At 44.3% G+C, this 23,145-nt stretch overlaps 1 protein-coding gene across 1 annotated transcript in view; it reads left to right on the forward strand.

Moving 5' to 3' along the window:
* The window catches only part of LOC138981491 (calcitonin gene-related peptide type 1 receptor-like), a 129,469-nt gene that overhangs the window by 94,019 nt on the left and 12,305 nt on the right, over positions 1–23,145 (forward strand). The window contains exons 8-9 of the mRNA XM_070354431.1: positions 18,123–18,266; positions 20,612–20,747. Coding sequence (XP_070210532.1) covers positions 18,123–18,266; positions 20,612–20,747 — 280 coding nt within the window. The remainder of the gene's footprint in view (positions 1–18,122; positions 18,267–20,611; positions 20,748–23,145) is intronic.

Raw genomic sequence — 23,145 nt, forward strand, 5'->3', positions numbered from 1 at the left:
GAGACTGGCACAAGTATCCGTGAAGAAATTGATTTCTTTCTTTCTTTCTTTCTTTATTTGGTGTTTAACGTCGTTTTCAACCATTCAAGGTTATATCGCGACGGTAAGAAATTGATTCGTAAACAAATCACACAGTGCACAGAAAGCACTAGGCTGTTGATGCTCGGTGTGTCTTCACGACGGTGAGATGATCGTGTCCCGTGTGAAACCTGGCGTTCAGATGGTGAGATGATCGTGTCCCGTGTGAAACCTGGCGTTACGATGGTGAGATGATCGTGTCCCGTGTGAAACCTGGCGTTACGATGGTGAGATGATCGTGTCCCGTGTGAAACCTGGCGTTACGATGGTGAGATGATCGTGTCCCGTGTGAAACCTGGCGTTACGACAGTGAGATGATCGTGTCCCGTGTGAAACCTGGCGTTACGATGGTGAGATGATCGTGTCCCGTGTAAAACCTGGCGTTACGATGGTGAGATAATAATAATACGAATAATACGAATATTTATAACGCGCACATATCTCACCAACAGGCGACTCAAGGCGCACATACACTCATTCACACACACGGAGACTTAAAGTCACTAGCACACACACACCATCAACCATTAAAATATGTACAGTTATTCAGGGTGGGATGGGGTGGGCAGTGTAGAATGCATGGATTATTTGGAAAATAGGAATGTCTTGAGTGCAGATTTGAATGATTCGAGGGACTGTTGTTGACGGAGGGGGAGAGGTAGTGTGTTCCATTGGCTAGGTGCTTGGAAAGAAAATGAGCGTTGACCTGCTGTTTTGAGTTTGGTGTGGGGGATGTTGAGCTTGAGGGAGTCGGCAGATGATCTGAGTGCTCGTGAAGGGACATAGAGAGAGAGAGAGTCGGAGAGATAGGCAGGGGCTAGACCATGGAGGCATTTGTAGGTGAGAGTGTTGATTTTGTAGGTGATACGGGCAGGAACGGGCAACCAGTGGAGCTGATGTAGGAGGGGGGTGATGTGATCTCTCTTTTTCTTTCGTAAGAAAAGACGGGCAGAGCTATTTTGAATGCGTTGGAGACGAGAGATAGAAGAAGAGGGAAGACCCGCCAAGAGAGAGTTACAATAGTCAAGACGTGAGAGAATGGTGGAAGTGACCAGTTTGGCGGTAGCATCTGTGGTGAGGTACTTGCGGATAGTGGCGATGCGGCGGAGTTGGAAGTAGCAGGTGCGAGAGACAGAAGAGATGTGTTGTTTCATGGAAAGGGTGTTGTCTAGAGTGACTCCGAGGTTTTTGACAGCAGAAGACAGAGGGACAGAAGAGTCAGAGAGTTGAAGAGAGTCGGAGGTGGCTTTGGAGAGTTTGGATGTAGTGCCTATTAGGATAGCTTCAGTTTTGTTGCTATTGAGCTGAAGTTTGTTTTCTGTCATCCAATTCTGCACGTCAGTGATAGTGTCAGAGATAGAGGAAAGAAGAGATTCAGACTGGTCAGGGGAAGAGCTGTTGTGAAGTTGAGAGTCGTCGGCAAAAGAGTGGTGGAGAACGTTGTGTCGGTCAAGGATGTGGTCAAGAGGTTGAGTGTAGAGAGTAAATAGTACAGGCCCAAGGACTGAGCCCTGAGGGACTCCGCACTCAAGCCTGATGGGGTCAGAGTTCAGTTTGTCAATCGAAACAGTCTGGTAGCGGTCGGTAAGATAAGAAGAGAACCAAGAAAGAGCTGTGCTATGGATACCAAAGGTGTGCTGAAGGCGTTGAAGGAGGATGTTGTGGTCGACTGTGTCAAAGGCCGCTGATAGATCAAGTAGAGCGACGGCAGATATTTCAGCTTGGTCAGTGGCAAGGAGGAGATCATTAGTGATTTTGAGAAGGGCAGTTTCGGTGGAGTGGTGAGGACGATAGGCAGATTGAAGCGGAGAGAGAAGATTGTTGCAAAGAAGGTGAGAGTTGAGTTGTTTCAGGACGACTCTTTCAAGGAGTTTGGAGATGAAGGAAAGGTTTGAGACAGGGCGGTAGTTGCTGAGGGTGTTTGGGTCAAGCGATGGTTTCTTCAGTAGAGGTTTGACAATAGCAGTCTTAAAGGAGTTGGGGACAGTGCCTGTTTGCAGAGAAGTGTTGATGATTTTGAGAATAGAAGGGAGGAGTTCAGGAAGACAGTCAGAGTAGAGTTGTGTGGGAAGAGGGTCAAGGTCACAGGTTTTCAAGGTCATTTCTTTGAGGACTTTCTCCAGGTCAGTGAGAGTGAGAGGCTGAAAGTGTGTGAAGGGAGTGCCTGTAAATGCAGGAGGAGTTTCAGAGTTTTGGTGTGGGATTTTGTCTAGTTTGTCACGGATGGTTTGGATCTTGTTATGGAAGTAATCAGAGAAAGCTTGCGACAGTTTGGAGGGGTCGATGTTGTTGGGCAAGGGAGAAGCAGAAGAGCAGCCAAGAAGGTCGTTCATTGTGGAGAAGAGTGTTTTGGCAGAGGTTGTTTCACAGATTTTGGTGCTGTAGTGCGATTGTTTGGCGTCTGCGATAAGTGTCTGAACATGTTCCTTTTGCTTGTTGTAAATCTGTCTGTCAACTACCAGCTTTGAGGTTCGCGACTTCCTCTCTGCTCGGCGACGCAACTGTTTTGCATACTTAACTTCAGCTGTGATCCAGGGTGCAGAAGGCCTATCTACGATGAGTTTGGTTTTTGCGGGCGCATGTTCATCAAGAAGTGTGCTGAGAGTGGAGTCGTAATGACGTACAGGGTCTGAGGATACCGGAGGATCAAGCAGTCGGCGGGCTGCTTCTGCGCGAAATGTGTCAGTGTTAACTTCTTTGAGGTTACGGCGGACTACGCGCTTTTTCTGTTTGGATGGTTTGGCCATTTTAAGAGAGAACAAAACTGCAGAGTGATCGGATCTGAGGTAGTCATTCAGCAGGATGTCGTACACCAGGTCAGTGGACTCATGGGTGACAATCCAGTCAATGATGTGTGTTTTGCGTGTGGGAGCGTCTACATGCTGTTTGAGGTCGTGACAGTCAAGAAGGTCCATCGTCTGTCTTGTGTCGGTGTTCTGTGGCTGGTCGAATTGTATGTTGAAGTCGCCGATGAGGACGATGTTTGAGGTGTGAGTGTTGTGATGTTCAAGCATTTCTTCAGCTTCTGTGAGAAACATGGGGAATGTGAACTTGTTCTTTGCATTGGGGGGAGGGCGGTATATACAGATCACACAAGTGCTAGTGCCAGAGCAGGTAATCACCATCTCTACAACTTCAAAGGTAGTGTGTTCATAAGGAACGGATGTTCTGAAAGTAACAAAAGGTTCCAACGACTTCCTGAAAACAACAGCAATCCCACCACCTCTAGAGGATCGGGGGCATGACTTTAAACAATAGCCAGGTGGAGTCAAGAGTTGGCATGTGGCTTCATGGCCAGTATCACTTAGCCAAGTTTCTGTCAGAAACATCACATCTAGGTTTTGTTCCAGAATAAAGTCACAGATTGCTTCTGGTTTGCCTGATTTCACAGCGGACTGCGAGTTCAGATGACACAGGCGAAGGTTCTTTGAGCGGGTCACATTACTAGTACACGAGTCATTCAGTGAGCGTTCCTGACACGCAGCAATTTGGGGTAGAGATGCACTATAAGCATCGTACAGTCCAGAGTGGAGAGGGGACGTAGCTGTCGGAGGATGGTCAGTGTCAGAGTCATTGCCGTTAGATGACGGCGACAAAGCGTCAAAAGGCAGCGCCGGAGCGACGTCGGAAGGCAGCGCCGGAGCGACGTCAGAGGGCAGCGCCGGAGCGACGTCAGAAGGCTGCGTCGAAGCGACATCAGATGGCTGCGCCGAGATGATCGTGTCCCGTGTGAAACCTGGCGTTACGATGGTGAGATGATCGTGTCCCGTGTGAAACCTGGCGTTACGATGGTGAGATGATCGTATATCGTGTGAAACCTGGCGTTACGACGGTGAGATGATCGTGTCCCGTGTGAAACCTGGCGTTACGATGGTGAGATGATCGTGTCTCGTGTGAAACCTGGCGTTACGATGGTGAGATGATCGTGTCCCGTGTGAAACATGGCGTTAAGACGGTGAGATGAGCGTGTCCCGTGTGAAACCCTGGCGTTAAGATGGTGAGATGATCGTGTCCCGTGTGAAACCTGGCGTTACGATGGTGAGTTGATCGTGTCCCGTGTGAAACCTGGCGTTACGATGGTGAGATGATCGTGTCCCGTGTGAAACCTGACGTTACGATGGTGAGATGATCGTGTCCCGTGTAAAACCTGGCGTTACGATGGTGAGATGATCGTGTCCCGTGTGAAACCTGGCGTTACGATGGTGAGATGATCGTGTCCCGTGTGAAACCTGGCGTTCAGATGGTGAGATGATCGTGTCTCGTGTGAAACCTGGCGTTACGACGGTGAGATGATCGTGTCCCGTGTAAAACCTGGCGTTAAGACGGTGAGATGATCGTGTCCCGTGTGAAACCCTGGCGTTAAGATGGTGAGATGATCGTGTCCCGTGTGAAACCTGGCGTGACGATGGTGAGATGATCGTGTCCCGTGTGAAACCTGGCGTTAAGACGGTGAGATGATCGTGTCCCGTGTGAAACCCTGGCGTTAAGATGGTGAGATGATCGTGTCCCGTGTGAAACCTGGCGTTACGATGGTGAGTTGATCGTGTCCCGTGTGAAACCTGGCGTTAAGACGGTGAGATGATCGTGTCCCGTGTGAAACCCTGGCGTTAAGATGGTGAGATGATCGTGTCCCGTGTGAAACCTGGCGTTACGATGGTGAGATGATCGTGTCCCGTGTGAAACCCTGGCGTTAAGATGGTGAGATGATCGTGTCCCGTGTGAAACCTGGCGTTAAGATGGTGAGATGATCGTGTCCCGTGTGAAACCCTGGCGTTAAGATGGTGAGATGATCGTGTCCCGTGTGAAACCCTGACGTTAAGATGGTGAAATGATCGTGTCCCGTGTGAAACCTGGCGTTAAGACGGTGAGATGATCGTGTCCCGTGTGAAACCTGGCGTTAAGATGGTAAGATGATCGTGTCTCGTGTGAAACCTGGCGTTAAGATGGTGAGATGATCGTGTCCCGTGTGAAACCTGGCGTTAAGACGGGGAGATGATCGTGTCCCGTGTGAAACCTGGCGTTAAGATGGTGAGATAATTGTGTCCCGTGTGAATGTGACAAATGGATTTGTACATAGTTTAGTCGAAATTAATGTTTAACATTTTTTTGCAATTTTATTAAATGTGTGCAGATTAGCTTACCATACTTTCAATTCGCATAGTATTGCCTGATAGAATTGACCAATGGAAGAAGAGGTTTCAATCCGCATAGTATGGTCTGATAGAATTGACCAATGGGAGAGGAGATTACTAAACTGGAGAAACTGAAAGTAGCCATGTTTTGCTGTATCAAGCAGAACATCATAAACTATCACTGGAGACGGTTGTGTCTGCCAGGTTTCCAGTTATGATCGGGTTCTCAAATAGCATTGAGGTCGGCGGTATGTCACTCATGCCTGGATGAATCATGATGGATTCATTGCTGTGAATACACAGGTATTTATTGAATTGTGTTTGTTCAGTAATCTTGACTTGTGAAATGACTTTGAGAATAATGTTGTGAATTGGATTAGGAGACGTGTGAGCAGTTGTCAGCCATTTTGGAAAGGAATGTTTGTATTTTCCTTTGCAATGGAGTATTGGGTAAATGAGCTGAAATGATATTGTAATGACATAGGCTAGTTGACGGATGAATGTGATATTATTGAGTAAGAATGGAATTAATATTTTGTGAAGAAGTTTGACTAAAAACTGAGTGGTGGAGACTTATGATAGCATAAACTTTTTACACAGCACCCCGGTAGGAGAGAGGGTGTACTCTACTGCGGGGAAGAAGGAAGAAGATGAGCATCCCCTCCTTGTTGTCACGGCGTAGAAGGTCGTCAGTCGGATGCACAAGGTTGTAACGCAGCACAGGAATTTTTGGATCCGGTGGAACCCCACCCCATATCACCATGGTCGTAATCTTTCATTGGTGTGATATGGATCAAGTAAATGAACCCGCTGAAATGTGAGTAACCACTGAATTGTGCGTAGCCACTGAATCGTGCGTAACAAGTGAATTGTGCGTAATAAGTGAATTGTGGGTAACAAGTGAATTGTACGTAACAAGTGAACTGTGAACTGTGCACTGTGAACTGTGAGTAACAAGTGACGACGTCATCGAGGGATAGATATTCCTCCACATAATTACTCAACTTATTATTATATTTCATTGAATTTAAGTGACTGTTGATTGTGTGTGAATTGTCATACATGTATTTTGTATGAGTGAAATATAGGTACGAGGGCAAAGGGCAATAACTTGTTAAGTCTTTGTGCCTAGTTTGAGTGCTGTGTGTGTGTGAAATGGAGTGATTTTGTAAACAGAGTTAGGACATGCATTTCTGATAGAATAGTTATTTACACACAGACACTTTTAGTAAAAACCCTTCGTAACAGTGAAACCCTGGCGTTAAGATGGTGAGATGATCGTGTCCCGTGTGAAACCCTGGCGTTAAGATGGTGAGATGATCGTGTCCCGTGTGAAACCTGGCGTTACGATGGTGAGATGATCGTGTCCCGTGTGAAACCCTGGCGTTAAATTGTGAGATGATCGTGTCCCGTGTGAAACCCTGGCGATAAGATGGTGAGATGATCGTATCCCGTGTGAAACCTGGCGTCAAGATGGTGAGATGATCGTGTCCCGTGTGAAGCTCTGGCGTTAAGATGGTGAGATGATCGTGTCCCGTGTGAAACCCTGGCGTTAAGATGGTGAGATGATAGTGTCCCGTGTGAAACCTGGCGTCAAGATGGTGAGATGATCGTGTTCCGTGTGAAACCTGGCGTTCAGATGGTGAGATGATCGTATATCGTGTGAAACCTGGCGTTCAGATGGTGAGATGATCGTGTCCCGTGTGAAACCTGGCGTTCAGATGGTGAGATGATCGTGTCCCGTGTGAAACCTGGCGTTCAGATGGTGAGATGATCGTGTCCCGTGTGAAACCTGGCGTTAAGATGGTGAGATGATCGTATCCCGTGTGAAGCCTGAAGTTAAGATGGTGAGACCAGCCGTAAATCAGGTAAGGTTTGTGCCCTTATGCAAAGGGTCGTCAAATCCCTACTGTTAAATTTACAATCTATACAATATCTTCATGAACATTTTTAGTTTTTATCTAGAAGAAAAGCCTATACTGTCGGTAGAACATCATCATGCACACACTCAGTGATTATCCCACAAAAAGGAAAGTGTCCTTAGACATTGGCTATTCAACTGAAAGCGATTTCCTCGTAAAAGTAATTAGATGATAATGAGAAAACAAAGTGCTATCAAAATCACGCTGTTTAGCTGAAAGTCCAGAAACATGATGGTCGACATATATACACAGTTTAACTGTCGCAAACACAAATTGTCATCAGACTGCTGATCCTCATTTTACAGGCTAAAATTTAGTCAACAATTTTCGAGTCCAGTCTTCTTCCTTTTAACTCAAAAACGACACATTCCCCCATTCTAAAAATTGACTGCCTTTTGTAGATTATCCTCATAAGCGCACGGGCTTTTAGAAATAGCCATTACATCTTTTTTGTATTCAAGATCCTCGCCGTGAAGTAGTAAGTCGAATAACCACGGACACAAAGTATCATTAAGCACATACAGTTCAATGGAAAGTGTAGAATATCATCGTAACGTAGTTAGTTGAATAACCACGGAAACAAAGAACCATTACACACCCAGTTCAGTGGAAAGTGTAGAGTATCGTCGTCACGTAGACAGTCTTGATTAGTGCTTTTGTGAACAAGAAACAATTAACAAGTGGCTCTATCCCATCTCCCCCCTTTCCCCGTCGCGATATAACCTTCGTGGTTGAAAACGACGTTAAACACCAAAGAAAGAAAGAAAGAAAGAATCGTAACGTAAACAGTCTTCACTACCGTTCAGTGGAAAGTGTAGAGTATCGTCGTCACGTAGACAGTCTTCACTATCGTTTAGTGGAAAGTGTAGAATATCGTCGCAACGTAGACAATCTTCACTACCGTTCAGTGGAAAGTGTAGAGTATCGTCATGACGTAGACAGTCTTTACTACCGTTCAGTGGAAATTGTAGAATATCGTCGTAACGTAGAGAGTCTTCACTACCGTTCAATGGAAAGTATAGAGTATCATCGTAACGTAGACAGTCTTCACTACCGTTCAGTGGAAAGTGTAGAATATCGTCGTCACGTAGACAGTCTTCACTACTGTTCAATGGAAAGTGTAGAGTATCATCGTAACGTAGCCCCCCCGCGGGTTAGGGGGAAGAATTTACCCGATGCTCCCCAGCAAGTCGTAAGAGGCGACTAACGGATTCTGTTTCTCCTTTTACCCTTGTTAAGTGTTTCTTGTATAGAATATAGTCAATGTTTGTAAGAAATGTTAAGTCCTTTGTACTGGAAACTTGCATTCTCCCAGTAAGGTCATTTATCCCCCCCTCTGCTTCTTTCTCTCTGTAAATGTGTAGGGCTAGTTATTTTTCGGTAACTTACCCAACAACCAAAATCACTTACCCAACAACGGGCCTGAATCCTCGATAGCTCATGGGTAGAGACTGTACACATTGTGGATCTACTTTTTGCGACTCAAAAGTTCAGAACACTCTAACGTACAAAATATACATTTCTGGAGCAAACAATACAACCATACCGCATTTAAACCAGCAACTACATACTTGAACACATGAATCTCCATGTAAAATCCATGAGTTTGGTTGTTTTCTGAATTCAGATCTGCCGTGCACAATCGTTTATCGCTAGCAAGATTCCAAGGAAAAGTAACTCTCATACTTTGTCTAGCGACACGAGTAGTTCCCCTTCCAGATTTCGGCTGCACAGACAAGACTGCAATCCGACGGTCAGTTTTCAACAATATTTCATTTTATAAACAGATCACACGCAATCAATTGCAAACATTTAATCAACTTAAAGAACATGCAGCGGTTTCATACACTATTTTGCCCCAGAAAACTAAACTTCATACAGTTTTTAACGTTGGAACACGGGTGTAAAACTTCGTCTGCTAGTCACATTCGAAGAAAGAACATTTCCTGAGCGATACCAAAACATGAACAGAACACACACTATCTGCCTTTACCGCCACAGCAGAATGACAACATAACTGTGTACTTGATTTTAGTTCAAAACATGGAAACTGACAAGAAGTGTTAACAAAATTGAATGATTTGCACGGAACTATACAACCGCGCATTAATCGATCGCCTGCGCAGGTAGACTGGTTGGGTGAATATGATTCGATCAAACTTTCGCACAAAAACTCCTCTTTTCTTTGAATAACTGAAGAAAGGAGGGATAAAGAGGTTACATACCTCGTCTCAGTGATTATCAAAAATAATGGTCTCAGTTCGCGGTCATGAAAAAGCTCGCTGAAGCTCGCATTTTTCATGATCCGCTAACTTCGACCATTATTTTTGATAATCACTGAGACTCGGCATGTAACCTCTACATATTGTACTACGTTGCAAGCCCCTGGAGCAAACTTTTGATTAGTGCTTTTGTGAACAAGAAACAATTAACAAGTGGCTCTATCCCATCTCCCCCCTTTCCCCGTCGCGATATAACCTTCGTGGTTGAAAACGACGTTAAACACTGTGACAAATGGATTTGTACATAATTTAGTCTAAAAAGTGTTTAACACATGTGTACAGATTGGCTTGCCATACTTGTGGTTCACATGAGTGCAAAAATCACCTGTTGAGATGAGGTGACCTATTTTTGTAAAGTATATCTCCATTGGCTGCTATTGACCAATGAGAGAGAAGATTGTTAACAGGAGGAAGCCATTTTGGATTGTGAAAGACAGAGCATTTCAGACATTTGGGGAGAGCAGACGTGTCTCTGGGTGTCTCCACGTTTAGTTGTAATGTTGCTCACCAAACATTGAGGTCGAATGCTGTACGACTCGTGTTGTGGAAGAATCATGTGTGATTCTATGCTGTGAATATACAGGTATTTATTGAATTGTATTTTGCTCAGTAATATTGACTTGTGAAATGACTGTGAGAGTCATGTTGTAAATTGGGTTGGAAAGCGTGAGCTGTGGTCAGCCATTGTTGAAAAGAGAATGTTTGTATGTTCTTTTGTAATGAAGTCATTTGTGAATGAGCTGTTGTACATACTGGAACAGCATAAGCTAGTTGACGGATAAATGAATAGTATTGAGAAAGAATGGCAGTATTATTTTGTGGAAAAGTTTATCTAAGAATTGAGACTTATGGTAGCATAAACTTTTTAGGCAGCACCCCGGTCGGAGTGACGAATGAAGAAAGAAAGAAAGAATCGTAACGTAGACAGTCTTCACTACCGTTCAGTGGAAAGTGTTGAATATCATCGTAACGTAGACAGTCTTTACTACCGTTCAGTGGAAAGTGTAGAGTATCGTCGTAACGTAGACAGTCTTCACTACCGTTCAGTGGAAAGTGTTGAATATCATCGTAACGTAGACAGTCTTCACTACCGTTCAGTGGAAAGTGTAGAGTATCGTCGTAACGTAGACAGTCTTCACTACCGTTCAGTGGAAAGTGTAGAATATTGTCGTCACGTAGAAGTCTTTACTACCGTTCAGTGAAAAGTGTAGAATATCGTCATAACGTAGACAGTCTTCACTACCGTTCAATGGAAAGTGTGTAGAATATCGTCATAACGTAGACAGTCTTCACTACCGTTCAATGGAAAGTGTAGAATATCGTCATAACGTAGACAGTCTTCACTATCTTTCAGTGGAAAGTGTAGAATATCGTCGTAACGTAGACAATCTTCACTACCGTTCAGTGGAAAGTGTAGAGTATCGTCATAACGTAGACAGTCTTTACTACCGTTCAGTGGAAAGTGTAGAATATCGTCGTAACGTAGACAGTCTTCACTACCGTTCAGTGGAAAGTGTAGAGTATCGTCATAACGTAGACAGTCTTTACTACCGTTCAGTGGAAAGTGTAGAATATCGTCGTAACGTAGACAGTCTTCACTACCGTTCAATGGAAAGTGTAGAGTATTATCGTAACGTAGACAGTCTTCACTACCATTCAGTGGAAAGTGTAGAATATCGTCGTCACGTAGACAGTCTTCACTACCGTTCAATGGAAAGTGTAGAGTATCATCGTAACGTAGACAGTCTTCACTACCGTTCAGTGGAAAGTGTTGAATATCGTCGTAACGTAGACAGTCTTCACTACAGTTCAATGGAAAGTGTAGAGTATCATCGTAATGTAGACAGTGTTTACTACCGTTCAATGGAAAGTGTAGAATATCGTCGTCACGTAGGCAGTCTTCACTACCGTTCAATGGAAAGTGTAGAGTACAGGGGCGGATCACATCATTTTTAGGAGGGGGTTTCCAACTTTTTTTTAAGGGTCAATTCGGCGACGCGAAGTGTTTAGTTGAGGGCATGAAGCGTTCGAACCGCCTAGGGGGATCCGGGGGAATGCCCCCCCCCCCCCCTGAAATTAAAAAAAACTAAGGAAAATGGAGCAAACTGGTGCAATCTGAGCCAAGAAACTTCCCCTAATACACCTTCCAACAAGTAAATTTAAGAAGACAAATTTGGATAAAAACAAGGACGATTGACTGACCTGGTGTAACCTGAGCCAACAAATTACCCAACTACTTTCTCAAACCGCCACTAAGAAGACGCTCCTGGGGGAGTCCGGGGGCATGCCCCCCGGAACATTTTGATAAAAATCAAGGAAAATGGAGCAATCTGAGCCATAAGTTTGTCTTAATTTTCAAATTTATTTATTTTTTATTTATTTAGTAAAAAAATGTTTACGCTAGGGCTAGGGGGGGAGGTTCCCCCCTGGATCCGCCCCTGGAGTATCATCGTAACGTAGACAGTCTTCACTACCGTTCAGTGGAAAGTGTTGAATATCGTCGTAACGTAGACAGTCTTCACTACTGTTCAGTGGAAAGTGTTGAATATCGTCGTAACGTAGACAGTCTTCACTACTGTTCAGTGGAAAGTGTAGAGTATCGTCGTAACGTAGACAGTCTTCACTACCGTTCAATGAAAAGTGTAGAATATCGTTGTAACGAAGACAGTCTTCACTACGCGTAAACCACGTGTGGTCTGACGTGTGGGTCCAACCTGAAAGACTTAAACGCTGCTTGCGTGCGTGCGTGCGTGCGTGCGTGTATATGTTTGTTGGTGTGTGTGTGTGTGTGTGTGTGTGTGTGTGAGTTTGTGGGTGGGTGTATGTGTGCGTGTCTGTGTGTGTGTGTGTTTTTGTGTGGGTGTCTGCGTGTGTGTATCTATATATATATATATATATATACGATGTGTGTGTGTGTGTGTGTGTGTGTGTGTGTGTGTGTGTGTGTGTGTGTGTGTGTTGGCGATGCACGGCCAAAGTTCTCGATGGATCTGCTTCAAATTTGGTGGGCATATTCAGGTAGACCCCGGACACAACCTGGTCGATGAGAATTTTCAACACGTGCTCTCAGCGCGCAGCGCTGAACCGATTTTGGTTTTTACACCCCCGGTATAGGGGTGTGTATAGGTTTCGGTCGATGTGTTTGTTTGTGTGTTTGTGTGTTTGTGTTCGCATATAGATCTCAAGAATGAACGGACCGATCGTCACCAAACTTGGTGAACAGGTTCTATACATTCCTGAGACGGTCCTTACAAAAATTGGGACCAGTCAAACACACGGTTAGGGAGTTATTGGTGGATTAAAATTATACAAGGACTTATAGAGGGACATCTTAATGGTCAAAGGGAAATAACCATTCTCACTCAGTCACTGCCACCAACTGAGAAGGTTATTTCCCTTTGACGGGGGTGTTTTTCCTACCTCGGAGGAATTTCTTGTTCTGTTCATCTTCCCAGATCCATTCCCAGTAACTCTTCCTTATCTTCTCCAGTGTTTTGCGTTTATCTCCCTTCCTTCGTGTGGCGTCAATCCATATTCCCGTTACTATTTTTAGAAGGTCACTGTCCACAATGCTCAATCCATATTCCCGTTACTATTTTTAGAAGTTTTCCTTCGTGTGGCGTCAATCGCGTACGGTGCGCCACTCACCCCGGCTCTACTTCTTCCCGGCGAACAATATTCAACACGTGCTCTCAGCGCGCAGCGCTGAACCGATTTTGGTTTTTCTGTACATCCATTCCCAGTAACTCTTCCTTATCTTCTCCAGTGTTTTGCGCGTTTATCTCCCTTCCTTCGTACGGTGCGTACACCCGGCAAAGCCGGGTCCCCGGGTATTCGGCTCTACTTCTTCCCGGCGAAGCGGGTATTCATCTAGTATATAATTATATATGTGTGTGTGTGTGTATGTGTGTGCGTGTGTGTGTGTGTGTGTGTGTGTGTGTTTGTGTGTGGTGTCAGCGTACGCGTGTCCCTTAGTTTTATGATGTTCGCAGTAAAGATGGCCATTCGTTGTTCAAAGGTTTACTGGCCGTCAGGGTTCTCTTGTGTCGAATTACTTTCTCGATGCGAGCCGGGAGTCGTCTGTTTTATGCCGGGCATTACGTCAACTTTTAAGCACATCTTCAAAGGGTCACGATTTCTCCGCTCCTTTTTGTGATAAGACCCCATTTATCGGTAAAGTTTTCCCTAGGATCAAAGTTTGGACGTCAGTTCGAGTTGATGGCCGTTTGAAATTTGATTTGATCAAAGCCTGTCGCGCAAGTGATTATCTACACGAACTGTGCGTGAGCCTAGTCTGTTATAACCATGCCTGAAACCAGACAGCAGTGTTTCGTTTCGCTGTAGCTCTGCCATTATCTGACTGTTTTTCAGACAAAGATACTGCTGGGCTATTAGCTTGCTTCGTTCTGTGTCATTTTGCCATGCTCAATTTAGGATTTTCAGGCAACCAATCGTTAGTAACCTGCACAAATAGGGATTTTCAGGCAACCAATCATTAGTGCCATGCACAAATAGGGATTTTCAGGCAACCAATCGTCAGTGCCTTGCACAATTCGGGATTTCCGGGAACCAATCGTCAGTGCCGTGTGTTTTGGTATCAGGTGTGATACCGCCAGAACGTCTTACAATCACTCCAGACAGAGCCTCCCGAGGGAGTCATTAGCGAACGATACTTTTAGTTTGAGAAGTGTCATTTGGACATTTATGTATTGATCTACATGAACAAACCACGACGTATTGAGTTTCATGGTAAGCAATCTCATCCAACAAAAACAACGATGCACACACATCTAGGTCCCCTAGGTGCACACACACAAGTATTCTCCCCTTGTGTTCCTCTAATGATGAATAATACAGTTTTCTAACGAACGTAACGGTGGTATTGTTTCCTCCAGTGAGCGAAGGACAGGCAACTATGATCGGCGGGGGGAGGGGGAGAAAGGGGGGAGGGGGGAGACAACTTCTGAAATGCCTGTGCAGAGCAAGAGATGTTGCAACAAAATTGTCTTCATTGCTTTTCTGTATAGAATTGTTCTGTCGTAACATTCGGCTTGCCCTAGCCTTTTACCTAACATAATGCGATATTGCATAAGCGTCTACCTCAGTAAGATGATGCAAACAGCAATACAGAAATGGGATAGTTGTTGTGTTCAACGCTGCACTCCTTGTTTCGGGGAAGGGGGTAGGGTCGTTTAGCAGTGTTTTCAACTTTCAAAATCAATCATTATTATATGAAGTCTTATATCGCGCGCGTATCTCCAGACTCGGACTCAAGGCGCAGGGATCTGTTTATGCCGTGTGAGATGGAAATTTTTACACAATACATCACGCATTCACATCGACCAGCAGATCGCAGCCATTTCGGCGCGCGCATATCCTACTTTTCACGGCCTATTATTCCAAGTCACACGAGTATTTTGGTGGACATTTTTTATCTATGCCTATACAATTTTGCCAGGAAAGACCCTTTTGTCAATCGTGGGATCTTTAACGTGCACACCCCAATGTAGTGTACACGAAGGGGCCTCGGTTTTTCGTCTCATCCGAAAGACTAGCACTTGAACCCACCACCTAGGTTAGGAAAGGGGGGAGAAAATTGCTAACGCCCTGACCCAGGGTCGAACTCGCAATCTCGCTTACGAGCGCAAGTGCGTTACCACTCGGCCACACATTACCAGGTCGCACGGAATGGCGGCCAACGCTCTGAAATGGAGCGTTTATGTATCATTGCATCTTCACATTACTCGGCGAAAGAGGATTACGCACTTAGTAAAAGCCGATTTCGCATATAAACACGCGCGCGTACACACACACACACTCACACACACACACACACACACACACACACACACACACACACACACACACACACATACAAACACACACACAAACACACACACATACATACACACACACACACACACACACACACACACACACACACACATACAAACACACACACAAACACACACACATACATACACACACACACATACACACACACACACACACACACACACATACAAACACACACACAAACACACACACATACATACACACACACACACACACACACACACACACACATACAAACACACACACAAACACACACACATACATACATACACACACACACACACACACACACACACACATACAAACACACACACAAACACACACACAAACATACACGCACACGCACACACACACACACAAACACACACACACACGCGCAAGTACACACACACACACACACACACACATACACAGACTCACACATACACACAAACACACACACACACACACACACACACACACACACACACACACACACACACACACACACACACCACAACCCTCATCTCGATTCCCCCTCTTCGTAGGCTGTTCCATAATTATTTAGAATCTCAGAAACGGAAACACATATCAACAATCTAACCAGGCCATTTTCTAGATCAATCCTTCCCCAGCCGACACCCACCTGTCCATCCTCTTAAATGTTCTCATTCAGGCCCGGGACCACTTGACATCAGCTATACCTGGTATTGCCCTCGTGAAGGCTCGGACAGAGTCTTCAGGGGTCTCTAACCGTGTTTGCGCGGCTATTTATTATTATCCGAGAACAGGCTGAACTAGCATGGGGAGAAGTCAGGAAAATTAGGGTGGATGCAACCAGCAACAGTGCTCCCTTTGGTGCCAAGAAATCTGTTGTCGCAAAGGCAGTATACACAGGTGCGTTGTCATGTTACAGCATAAGCCCTCGAATACCCGTGTTTGGACGGTGTTTGTGCCAAGCCTCGAATATTTTCGACCATTAGTGGTGGACACAGCAGTCAGACGTGACTGTATGCCTGTCCTCAAGAGTCACAGTGTTTAAATACCTTGATCTAGCGACGAAAGATGCACAACATTTTTTAGGGCTTCTTGTTATTTGAAATTGGCAGGGGTTGGGTCACCTGGTTAAACACCCGAACAGGCGACAGTTGTTTGGTTTCAGATTGGAATTAATTAACCCAGGTTTCGTCACCACTGTCGATATTCCATGTTGATTTGGACAAGCCATTGCTGATTTTTTCAAGTATTGTCAGGCAACACTCTGCCCTACCCCTCTTTTTCCCGTCACTAGGTTCATGTGGTACCCAACCGGCAAATCGCTTTGGGGCCATTAAATATTTGTGTAAGATCTTTTCAAATGCAGAGCTTTTAATGCCAAGGGCATATTGCATCTCCCTGAATATAATTAAGTGATCTTCTCTTATTATCTGTTCAACAGCATCAATGTTTTCGAGGATAACGGATGAAATGAGTAGACAGGGTGGGTATCATTTTCGAGGCTCCGTCTACCCGGTTTGAAATTGCTGTACCAGTTTTACACCACGGCTCTACAAAGAGCGTTCCTCCTAAAACATTTCATCACACTTTCATGCAAATAGGCCTCTTTTAACCCTTAGTTTGTATCAATGTAAGTCATCGGTCCGAAATCGCGAATTTGAGCTTCATTACGCAATTTCATACATTGCGCGGTGAGTAACTTCCCGAGTCGACCATATGAAAACGACATAACTCTGGAACTTCTTTTTTGTGTCAAGCCTCACAATAGTCTATTATTTGACAGCATGATTTTGTATTTAACGCCATATTGCTAGGAGCCTGGATTCTAAATAATAATGGAAAAGCAAATACGATACACTCCAAGGTATTCCTAGTAAATTGAGCCAACAACATCTTCACTTTCAGCCCCCGCAGTGAATCGTCTGTCTCTGACTGACTGACTGTCTGTCTGTCTGTCTCTCTGACTGACTGTCTGTCTCTCTCTCTCTCTCTCTCTCTGTTTGTCTGTCTGTCTGTCTCAGGGCCGGACTAGGCTAAGAGGAGGGGGGGGGGGGGATTGCTAGTGGTGGTCCAGGGGGATGTTCCCCCTGGGGGTCAGGGGGCGAAGCCTGGGTAGGTCATATTCTGAGATATGAAAATGGTCGCTCCTTGCATGAAACGGCATAAAATAAACAATAATAAAAAATGTTTTAAATAAGTGAGGTACATGGTTAGGCTAGGGGGGGGGTTGCGCAACCCCCCATAACCCCCCCGGTAGTCCGGCCCTGTGTCTGTCTGTCTGTCTGTCTGTATGTTTTGTCTGTCTGACTGTCTGGGTGTCTGTCTGGCTGGCTGGCTGGCTATCTATCTACGTACATATGTACCCCACCAGGTGCTGGATCCACCCGGACGACCTGCAGTGGACCATCTGTCTCTCTGTCTGTCCAGCTAACTGCCTACCTATCTACCTAGTTATCTAACTTCCTAACTACCCATGTCTGTCTGTCTAAATGTAAAAAGCAAATACGATACACTCCAAGGTATTCCCAGTAAATTGAGCCAACAACATCTTCACTTTCAGCCCCCGCAGTGAATCGTCTGTCTCTGACTGACTGTCTGTCTGTCTGTCTGTCTCTCTGACTGTCTGTCTGTCTCTGACTGACTGTCTGTCTGTCTCTCCCTCTGTTTGTCTGTCTGTCTCTCTGACTGACTGTCTGTCTGTCTCTCTCTCTGTTTGTCTGTCTCTCTCTCTCTCTCTGTTTGTCTGTCTGTCTGTCTCTCTGTTTGTCTGTCTCTCTCTCTGTTTGTCTGACTGTCTGTCTGTCTGTCTGTCTGTATGTTTTGTCTGTCTGTCTGTCTACCTGCCTAACTACCTATCTACATGTCTACCCCACCAGGTGCTGGCTCCACGCAGACACCCTGCAGTGGATCATCTTCGGCCCCGTTGTGTTCTCCGTGGTGGTTAACATCCTGATCCTCATCAACCTCGTCAGGCTGCTCGTCACCAAACTCAGGCAGGTGCCGGACGCGCCGCAAAGCCGGTAGGTATCTTAGTGTATCATCATCATTATCATCATCAGCATCAGCATCAGCATCAGCATCGTCATTATCATCATCATGATCAATATTATCATCATCATCATCATCATTACCATCATCGTCATCATCATCATCATCATCATCTCATTATTATCATCGTCGTCGTCGTCATCATCCTCGTCATCATTATCGTCGTCGTCTTCATCATCATCCTCGTCGTCATCATCATCATCCTCGTCGTCATCATCTTCGTCGTCATTATCATCATCGTCGTCGTCATCATCATTATTGTCATCATCATCCTCGTCGTCATCATCATCATTATCATCATCCTCGTCATTATTGTCATCATCATCCTCGTCGTCGTCATCATTATCATTATCATCATCGTCGTCATCATCATCTTCGTCGTCATCATCATCGTCATCATCATTATTGTCATCATCATCCTCGTCGTCATCATCCTCGTCGTCATCATCAGCATCATTATCATCATCATCGTCATTATTGTCATCATCATCCTCTTCGTCATCATCATCCTCGTCGTCGTCATCATTATCATTATCATCATCGTCGTCATCATCATCTTCGTCGTCATCATCATCCTCGTCGTCATCATCATCATCAGCATCAGCATTATCATTATCATCATCATCGTCATTATTGTCATCGTCGGCAAAACATTGATCTGTGCAGAAAACACTTCATGCGTATATATCTTAAAACGTGTTGTACAGGACAACGTGACTAATTAGTAAGACTGTATGTTTGTCAGTAAGACATTATGATTGTCAGTAAGACTGTATGTTTGTCAGTAAGACATTATGATTGTCAGTAAGACAGTATATAGCTATTCTGATGGACACCTGGGGGGATTCGGAAGCTGTGATTGGATGGTCTCTTCCGATCATCAAAACATAATGCTACGGAAGTCGGCCATTTTTGCCAATATCCAAAAGCATATTGGCAATAACAAAGACGCATGGTTCCGGTTTACCCATCTGTACCACACGGTGTTTTAATCGACAACAGCATAGGCCTACACTGACAACTTGAAATTCTTCTCGGGAATGTTTTTCAGCTTTACAAATGTCGATGGCATACCCTTTTTCGCTAACTTCCCGATGAAACAGGACTAAACCAATTATTTTCTGTCCCTAAACACCACAAAATGCCCAAAGTCGAAAGATGTAGTACAAACAGGGGAGTAAAACGGAACGTTTTTGTGTGCCTGTGTGAGCTCGGTTGCCAACTGACACAAACTTTCGCATTCGGCTTTTCTTATCTCGTAACTCCACACTAAATACCCCACTTCCCCTCTGAAGTATTGATGTACAACCCATGGCACTAACATTCATGTAGTCGTTATTAACTGAGGTTGAAAAATTCGCTTCATGACGAGACAAGTATAAATGCCATTCACCCAAACTGAAAACTTCGCTACCGTCTGCTCGCGTTGTACGGATTAGCTGTTCTCTTCTCCTCCCCTTGTTGCATCCTAGTTCTTCAGTTGTTTCTAGTTTTCCGTTGATGTTGTGTTTTGGTCTTCTTCATTAGTAGTCTTGTTCAAAATTAAAAAAACTCAAACTTCTTTTTGTTGTATACGAATGAACTAATAAAAAGCTGTCAAACAGCTGTGTTGTCAAATCGAGGTTTTTTTCCAAAGTCAGTGTGGCGCCTGCGCAAAACTAATGCGCATAAGAAACGGCGTCTGCTATCAAAACCTGAGATCAACGCATCGACGCAAAAACTGTCATTTTGTAAGTTTGAAACAACAAATCAAGGCCAGAACAGCTATATAATCGCTATTGTATTTTCAGCGTAGCAATAGGGTCCGATATTTTAGACTCCAACAAGTATAATGCGACTCGTCTTCGACTCGTCGGCATTATACTTGTCTCGTGTTTGTCAGTAAGACTGTATGCTTGTTAGTAAGACTGTATGTTTGTCAGTAAGACTGTATAATTGTCAGTAAAACTGTGTGTTTGTTAGTACAACTGTATGGTTGTCAGTAAGACTGTATAATTGTCAGTAAAACTGTGTGTTTGTTAGTAAGACTGTATAATTGTCAGTAAGACTGTATAATTGTCAGTAAGACTGTGTGTTTGTCAGTAAGACTGTGTGTTTGTTAGTAAGACTGTATGTTTGTCAGTAAGACTGTGTGTTTGTTAGTAAGACTGTGTGTTTGTCAGTAAGACTGTGTGTTTGTCAGTAAGACTGTATGTTTGTCAGTAAGACTGTGTGTTTGTTAGTGAGACTGTATGTTTGTCAGTAAGACTATATGTTTGACTGACTGTGTTTTGTCAGTAAGACTTAATGTATGTGAGTATTACTTTTGTGTTTGCAGGAAAGCGGTACGGGCCACACTGATACTAGTGCCACTGTTCGGGCTTCAGTACTTGATCTTCCCTATCAGACCTGACGAGGGCTCTCCCCTGTATGACTTCTATCACTACTTCGTCGCTCTGCTTATCTCTCTCCAGGTGAGCATCCCAACGGCTGTATCTGTATCTGTATCTATTCCCACGTTCGGCGAGGGAATTATTTCCCAGAGTCAACTTTGTGCAGACTCTCATCGGTGTCCGAACACCCCTGTGTGCACGCATCCACACGATAAAGAACCAAAGTTCACAGCAAAAGTCTCAGGGCTTGGAAACATGAATACACACATGCAAGGGGGGGGGGGGGGGGGTGGGTAGCGCTGTACTGCATGGCAGGGGGGGGGGGGGATGGGTAGCGCCGTACTGTGTGGGTAGCGCTGTACTGTATGGGTAACGCTGTACTGTATGGGTAGCGCTGTACTGTATGGGTAGCGCTGTACTGTATGGGTAGCGCTGTACTGTATGAGTAGCGCTGTACTGTATGGTAGCGCTGTACTGTATGGCAGCTCGCTTTCCCCAGTGAGAAAGCAGCCCGAGTTTGTAAATGAAACCTTATCCTTGTTGATAGAATTGCACTCTGTGTTACGATGTCAAGCCATGTTGATAGAATTGTGCTGTGTGTTACAATGTCAAGCCATGTTGATAGAATTGTGCTGTGTGTTACAATGTCAAGCCATGTTGATAGAAATGCACTCTGTGTTACAATATGTCAAGCCATGTTGATAGAATTGTGCTGTGTGTTACAATGTCAAGCCATGTTGATAGAATTGTGCTGTGTGTTACAACGTCAAGCCATGTTGATAGAATTGTGCTGTGTGTTACAATGTCAAGCCATGTTGATAGAATTGTGCTGTGTGTTACAATATCAAGCCATGTTGATAGAATTGTGCTCTGTGTTTCAATGTCAAGCCATGTTGATAGAATTGTGCTGTGTGTTACAATGTCAAGCCATGTTGATAGAATTGCGCTGTGTGTTACAATGTCAAGCCATGTTGATAGAATTGCGCTGTGTGTTACAATGTCAAGCCATGTTGATAGAATTGCGCTGTGTGTTACAATGTCAAGCCATGTTGATAGAATTGTGCTGTGTGTTACAATGTCAAGCCATGCTGATAGAATTGCGCTGTGTGTTACAATATGTCAAGCCATGTTGATAGAATTGTGCTGTGTGTTACAACGTCAAGCCATGTTGATAGAATTGTGCTGTGTGTTACAATGTCAAGCCATGTTGATAGAATTGTGCTGTGTGTTACAATATCAAGCCATGTTGATAGAATTGTGCTGTGTGTTTCAATCACGGTCAAGCCATGTTGATAGAATTGTGCTGTGTGTTACAATATCAAGCCATGTTGATAGAATTGTGCTGTGTGTTACAATATGTCAAGCCATGTTGATAGAATTGTACTGTGTGTTACAATGTCAAGCCATGTTGATAGAATTGCGCTGTGTGTTACAATGTCAAGCCATGTTGATAGAATTGTGCTCTGTGTTACAATATGTCAAGCCATGTTGATAGAATTGTGCTGTGTGTTACAATATCAAGCCATGTTGATAGAATTGTGCTGTGTGTTACAATATCAAGCCATGTTGATAGAATTGTGCTGTGTGTTACAATGTCAAGCCATGTTGATAGAATTGCGCTGTGTGTTACAATATCAAGCCATGTTGATAGAATTGTGCTGTGTGTTACAATATGTCAAGCCATGTTGATAGAATTGTGCTGTGTGTTACAACGTCAAGCCATGTTGATAGAATTGTGCTGTGTGTTACAATATGTCAAGCCATGTTGATAGAATTGTGCTGTGTGTTACAATGTCAAGCCATGTTGAAAGAATTGTGCTGTGTGTTACAATGTGAAGCCATGTTGATAGAATTGGGCTGTGTGTTACAATGTCAAGCCATGTTGATAGAATTGTGCTGTGTGTTACAATGTCAAGCCATGCTGATAGAATTGCGCTGTGTGTTACAATGTCAAGCCATGTTGATAGAATTGTGCTGTGTGTTACAATGTCAAGCCATGTTGATAGAATTGTGCTGTGTGTTACAATGTCAAGCCATGTTGATAGAATTGCGCTGTGTGTTACAATATCAAGCCATGTTGACAGAATTGTGCTGTGTGTTACAATATCAAGCCATGTTGTTACCAACGTGTTACAATTGTGCTGTGTGTTTCAATGTCAAGCCATGTTGATAGAATTGTGCTGTGTGTTACAATATCAAGCCATGTTGATAGAATTGTGCTGTGTGTTACAATGTCAAGCCATGCTGATAGAATTGTGCTGTGTGTTACAATGTCAAGCCATGTTGATAGAATTGTGCTGTGTGTTACAATGTCAAGCCATGTTGATAGAATTGTGCTGTGTGTTACAATATCAAGCCATGTTGATAGAATTGTGCTGTGTGTTACAATATCAAGCCATGTTGATAGAATTGTGCTGTGTGTTACAATGTCAAGCCATGTTGATAGAAATGCACTCTGTGTTACAATATGTCAAGCCAT

This window comes from Littorina saxatilis, linkage group LG12 (genome assembly GCF_037325665.1).
Source record: "Littorina saxatilis isolate snail1 linkage group LG12, US_GU_Lsax_2.0, whole genome shotgun sequence".
Lineage (NCBI taxonomy): Eukaryota > Metazoa > Mollusca > Gastropoda > Littorinimorpha > Littorinidae > Littorina > Littorina saxatilis.